This window comes from Lepidothrix coronata, unplaced genomic scaffold (genome assembly GCF_001604755.1).
Source record: "Lepidothrix coronata isolate B3197 unplaced genomic scaffold, Lepidothrix_coronata-1.0 Scaffold184, whole genome shotgun sequence".
Taxonomy (NCBI): domain Eukaryota; kingdom Metazoa; phylum Chordata; class Aves; order Passeriformes; family Pipridae; genus Lepidothrix; species Lepidothrix coronata.
This window is the reverse complement of record NW_016690364.1, coordinates 1,138,840-1,144,839: the sequence shown is the minus strand read 5'-3', so window position 1 is coordinate 1,144,839 and position 6,000 is coordinate 1,138,840. Positions and strand designations below refer to the sequence as shown.

Below are 6,000 nucleotides of genomic sequence, written 5' to 3'. Positions count from 1 at the left end.
CCTTTGAGTGACTCTGCAGGCAGCAGCTTCTGGAGTGAGTGGGGAGGTAATTCTTAAAAGGGAATGCACAGACCTAAGGGAGCCTCTCTTTTTGTTCAGCACATACCTTTAGACATCTGCAGATCCTGGGCTTCAGGCACTGCCTTCTAGGGTGTCCCCAAGTCTTCCTCATCCTGAGCCATTGCACTGCCCTCTTGCTCTGTCCTTTGAATGGCTGTGCTTGCTTGGTGCTTAGATGTGTGGTCCACATTCTCTGAGATTCCTGTGCATGCAAAGCCTTGTGTGGGGCCTTGGACAGCGGACAGGTTTTTCTTCTGTGGGAGAACAAATTGCCATTCCAAAGCACCTATGCACTAATGCACACAGTGTGGGGGATGAACGTGAGGAATTGCAGATCTGCATGCAGTTGCAGGGCTAAGATCTTGCTGGGTTCGTGGGGATGTTGTGAGATACCTCATGTGGCAGGTGTGCCACAATGGATAGATAAGACTCTTCAGAAAGGACAGGCAGGGAAGACAAGGAGGTAGAGTTGCCCTTGATTTGAGAGCAGCTGGAATGCATGAATCTCTGCCTTGGGTTGGATGAGAAGCCATCTGAGAGTTTATGGGTAGTGACTAAAGAGCAGGCTAATATGGGTGACATAGTAGTGGGCATCTGCTGTAGGCCGCCTGATCAAGGAGTGGAACCATGAGTACCTTTTGGTAAGGGTATGTATATATGTGATTATGATGGAGGAACTGGAATTTGACTTTGAAGCCTGTCACACTCGTGTGGGAACTTGTTTGTGCCTCCTTGGTCTCAGCAGCAGTGGAAGGGTTTGAAATTCTTTTTGAAGGTTGCTTTGGGAAATTCATGCCGTAAATATTCCTTTTTCTGTCACCAGAACCCCATAGTTAACTTTGAAGAGCCACTGCATCTGGAGGATTGGTTCCCTCGTCAGCTAATCAGAAACAAAAGAGAAGAAATTCGTGACCTGATCTTGCAACTGCACTTTCAACAGCATAGTGGCAGCAGCAGCTAATAAATCTAATAAGGCAGACCTAGCGAAGGACACTGCTGTATAAAGTAACTGGAACTCTGCCTAGCAGCACTTGGTCTCTCCCTGCCTTGCAAGGAAGACAGAAAAACCCCACAAAAAGTATTTTTTGTTCAGCATGTATTTATTTAAAGATTTTTTTTTTTCAATGGTGTTGTGTGGTCTTAGAATGCTGGAGGGGGGGAAGGGAGAAGGTTGTAGCTAAGAGTGTAAATATAAGTTAAAGCTAATGCACATGGATTGCTAATTGAACCTTTGTTTGGCATATGAAAGCTGCTTACAGGTGTGTGCCACAAGGATATAAAAATACTTTCATCTCATGGAGCCTTTTCTTTATATTTCTATATCAACATGAATGGTATATAAACATAGAGTTGGCCCTGAAGACAGGATTTTGATCCTGTATGTGTCTTTTGATTTTGCAACTGATACAAATAGAGTGAATACTATGTATTGTTTTAATTTAAGGATGTAATATTGACTCTCTTTAGAGATTTATGTTTTTGTTTTGTTTCTGATTATGTACTGACATAATCTGCATGTGTCAGAAAATTCTGCCAAGATTTGAGGCTGAGTTTTTGTTGTATTTTTTATTAGTATTATTTCCCTCCCTGTCATTTTCTTCATAAAAATGAGTTTCCCGGAGTGGAAAACATTTGCTTGAGAGTGACTGTTGAAATACTCTAAAGTCAAGAGTGGATTTTTTTTTTAAGTATTTTTTATTATTATTTTTCTTATCAGATTTCAGAAGACAACTTGCTCTCAAAGTACATGCCAATACAATATGTGTAGGCAGTAGATTTTCAATGCTGTTCACCTATTTTTTGGGAATAATTTCTACAAATCTTATAGTATCACCTGCATTAGCAAGGCAAGCGGGCTGTGCCTTAACAACCTCAAAAGTCTGAGGGGTTTTACTGAAAATTAAGGTCAATATGTTTGTGTGATATGTCTTTAAGATATGTTATTTACATCTAAGACAAACAGGATTTTCACTTTGCTTAGGAGAATTGCATAAAGATGCCTGAATATTGAGTGTTTGAACTCAGACTTGATTTGATAAACTAGCACAAGTTTATCAGTCTGCCTACGTATTTATGTAGTTTTTGTCAAATAGTGATCACATAAAATTTCAATAACGTTTTGATGTGCACACTTTTTTCTGTACTTACTGCATGATAGGTGATCGTTTTAAGAGGATGTTTTCTCCTGTTCTCCACTGTAAGTTCGAGTGTCGTCTCACCCTTCAGAAGATGTGTCAGATAACCACAAAAGCCACTTGTGTCATGAAATAATCTACAAAACCAGAGCTCTTAAAGCTGGAAGTAGGATAGAGAGTTAAAATAAGAATTGAGGGCAACCCAAAGATGTGAACATTTTTATGTCGTTGCAGAATTCTCAGGGCCCCTTCCCTCAAGACAGAGTAACTCTGAAACCGAGCACTTGGAAAATCCAGTTATTACTTCAGGTTCTGTACAGTCATCCAACACCTCCCCACCCCCCCTTATTGTTTCTCAAACCAGGAAGCATTCTTGCTGGAGCAGAGAGGCAATTTGAAAACAAAGCAATTTGCTGAGCACAGTTACCTTCTGTATAGCTGTGAGCAGCCTAGTATAGTTACTGTATGTTTTTTGTCTTTGTTTCTACTTTAATTCTGTAGTTTGTCACTACCCCTCCTCCCCTCCACCCCACCAACAGCTCTCCCTCTCATCCTGGAGTTTGTGTTGTTCAGTACCTAAATCACAACACCAGCATTACTTACGAGGTTGATCTGTGTATTTATTGTAAAACAAATGAAAGATAAAATGCAGAAATGTGTGCCCTTTGTTAATTGATGAATATTTTCAGTGTTTCCTTATGAAAAATAGTTTAGGCTTTTTCTTATGGTAAAGTTAGTTTTTACCATCAAGCGACTTGTTCTTTTTCAGATTGACCGGTTTATAGATGTTTAAAAGCAAAAATAATGTACAAAATTTTCTAAATTGATTTTATAGCATGAAAGGATTGGCTTTTTAGATTTGCTACATATGTGCTATGAGAATGCCAATGCATTTGATATTAAAATTACCTCCAGAAGTTACTGAATGTGATTGTTACTGTTCTTTTCCCAGCTGCCACAAATAACTCATAAGTGAAAGATAGGCCGTCTTGCTGCTTTTAAGGTGTATACACAGTATGTGTCTCTGAACGCAAATGTCTGTCAAAGGCATTATTGGACCACCAGCTGCAACCCATCCCATTCCAGCCATTTGCATTTACCAGGTATGTGGTAAATGCTGGGAAGTGTCTGTGGAAGAAGTTACTCTCCAGGTACTTTAGTACTTCCTTTTTATTTGCTAACATTCCCCAAAGTTAACTTTTATCATGTGTAAGGCACCAGTCTGACTCAGGGACCCTTTTGCACATTCCTGTGTTTCCATTTCCTGTATTAACTCCTGTTTAACTGAAATGGTGGAGTGACATGATACTTGAAAGCAAACCAATCTTTGTAAGACTTTATCCTAAGCTGTGTAATTTTGATTTCAAGGCAATCTATTGTACCCAAAGTGTTAAATGTAACTATCAGTTTCGTTCTTCTACATTCTGCCTTCGTGGGACCAGAAGGTGGCTTCCATGAAGAAATCTGAGTCATGGAGATCCATTTGAGGTACTGTTGGCAAGCACAACACAAGATCTTTCAGAAAAATATTTTAAAAACCTAAGATTTCATCAAGAACTGGAGAAGTGAACTTGCAAGTGTGGGTTTTTTTATTGTGGGTTTTTTTTTTTTTTAAAGCATCCAGGGACTACTGTGTTTTTCCTCTGGAATTGCAGGCATAGATTCATCACAGTCCATCTGTGCTTTTGTGGGACTTGCCTCCTAGAACTTGACCCTGAGATGAGCTTGCAGTACTCAGTACATACTACCTTACAAAATAATAAAACTTGAAGACCACAGTACTAACACTTTTATCTTGGTTATGGCAAAGAAGCAGAATTTTGCTTCTTACAACCCCCCTGCCTGCCCCTCCCCTGTTCCCCACCCAAAAAGACACCGTTTCCAGATGGAAAAGTAGGAATGAGACTTGAGAGGTCTCAGTATTGAAAATGTGTCAAATAAGGCCAAGACTAAGCAATAATTCTCTTCAACAAAATTGAAGTTGGAAATACTGTTCAAAGATGAAGCATGAACACTGGGATCATCTTTGACTGTTGAACATGGTAAGAGATTTCTGATCAACAATTCAGAAAAGGAGGAATGCTGGGAATAGGTCTACATTACACAGACAGAGTAGATAATGAAGCGTGAGATTTATTTGGTTGACCTCGCTTCCTAATTTTTCTGCTCCAAATCCTTTACAATACTACACAATGGAAGAGATGTCAGTACAACAGGCTTTGGGGAGCTGAATTTGGTCAGCTGGAGGGTTAAACAGCCTCAAAATGTGTTTATTCTTGAGAGGTGGTTCACCAGACAACTCTCCAAGAGCACAGGTGATGGTAAAATGCTTGGCAACAGCAACCACAGCAACTGAACAAGTGAAGAGGTTTTGTCTAATGTAATTGCCTCAGCTAAACTGATTAGGAATTTCGTTGCTGAATCCTGTCAGATGCCATAAAATCACTTGCTGTATCCAGTCACAGGAGGCAATTTATAATCTTGATATTAAACCACATGAGCTTGGAGATAGTGGGTGTCTGTAGTTCTTTATTAGAGGCATTTTCATTCAAGTATACCTTTATTTTTTAGTTACAGATGAGTGAATTTAGCATTTTGAATAAATTGCATTTGAGCGACAAGGACATTATTTGGAACAGTATGTGTGCTGTAGCAGAATTTCAGCAAGCATTACCCTGTAGAGAACTATAATTCAGCTAATCACATTTGCTGTATGAAAGTGCATGTCATTTCTTCTCAGAAATACAAACTGTCAGAAAACTGTCTTTATATTTGGAGGTACTGGGATGACCTTGGCCTGTTTCATCACTAGAATTACACTTCCCTTTTTTTCTCATTCAGCAAGAATATACTTTTCCTGAATAGTTTTGAACAGATACAACTTTTCTGGAAATAAAGGATTACACATCTTCTGGTACAAAGTGTTACTGTAAAGACTGTAGTCAAATCAATGAAGGAGTTAATTTTCCACAGTTATTTTGGAAATCTATTGCAAGAGTTATTTTGCTTGCTTTAAGGAACTTTAGATGATGATTGTATTTTTAGTTATGCCTTTTGCTATTGTATATGTAGGAGATTTTCAGCTGTTGCAAATCTACATTTCAGTGCTGAAAATCAGTTGAATTAACATTGATAGTTTGAACTAATATTAATAAAACTGAATTTAAATTTTTAAAATATTTTATCACACAGAAGCTGACATAGCCATACTATAGAAAACAAATTTTGACAGAGATATAAAGGAGTTGGGTTTTATGCTATTCACATTCTCAGTGCCTTTGAGTACTTTGCTGATGAAAGAAACAGCGATGCTGTAAATCTAAAAACTCTCCAGGAAAGCTTTTAATTGGGTTTCATACTTTTACTGAAGTATGTGTGTTCTGAGAATTGTCTGTAAAAGGATTAGTTGTCACGTATTCTGAGCACCATTGCAAGGCTGGTCCTGTGCCGTTCAGTTTTCAGCTCCAGTGTGGTGACTGCACTTGATGGTGCTGCCAGCATTGTAGTTAGCTTGACAGAGACAGACTAGCTCAACAGTGATGGTTTGATAGATCAAAAATGTCTGATTCTAAGAAAACTGGGGTCGTTTGAGTAGCTCAGTGGTTAAACTGAAAGTGTAATGTAATAGGTTTGGGGGGGGGAAACCCCAAAGAACATATGTTGGTGTTTTGAAAAATACCAACTGGAATCTGTTTCATGTCAGAAGACAGAGCCTAAAAACAAATTATCAGTATTAATAATGCTGATAATTCCTGATATGTGAGTTCCTGGGAGCTCAAAAGAGCAGCTGGAAGAGAGGAGTGAG

The 6,000-nt window shown here is 38.8% G+C and overlaps 2 protein-coding genes across 11 annotated transcripts in view; both read left to right on the top strand.

The window, feature by feature from the left end:
* Positions 1-1,039, top strand: part of SENP7 (SUMO1/sentrin specific peptidase 7) — a 37,357-nt gene extending 36,318 nt beyond the window's left edge. For all 9 annotated transcript variants that reach the window (XM_017830862.1, XM_017830864.1, XM_017830863.1 and 6 more), the window contains one exon: positions 884-1,039. In XM_017830862.1, the coding sequence (XP_017686351.1) occupies positions 884-1,021 (138 nt within the window). In that variant the 3' untranslated portion in view covers positions 1,022-1,039. The remainder of the gene's footprint in view (positions 1-883) is intronic.
* Positions 1,040-1,048: 9 nt separating this feature from the next.
* IMPG2 (interphotoreceptor matrix proteoglycan 2) overlaps positions 1,049-6,000 on the top strand; it is a 61,472-nt gene continuing 56,520 nt past the window's right edge. For both annotated transcript variants that reach the window (XM_017830854.1, XM_017830853.1), the window contains exons 1-2: positions 1,049-1,156; positions 3,148-3,346. In XM_017830854.1, the coding sequence (XP_017686343.1) occupies positions 3,310-3,346 (37 nt within the window). In that variant the 5' untranslated portion in view covers positions 1,049-1,156; positions 3,148-3,309. The remainder of the gene's footprint in view (positions 1,157-3,147; positions 3,347-6,000) is intronic.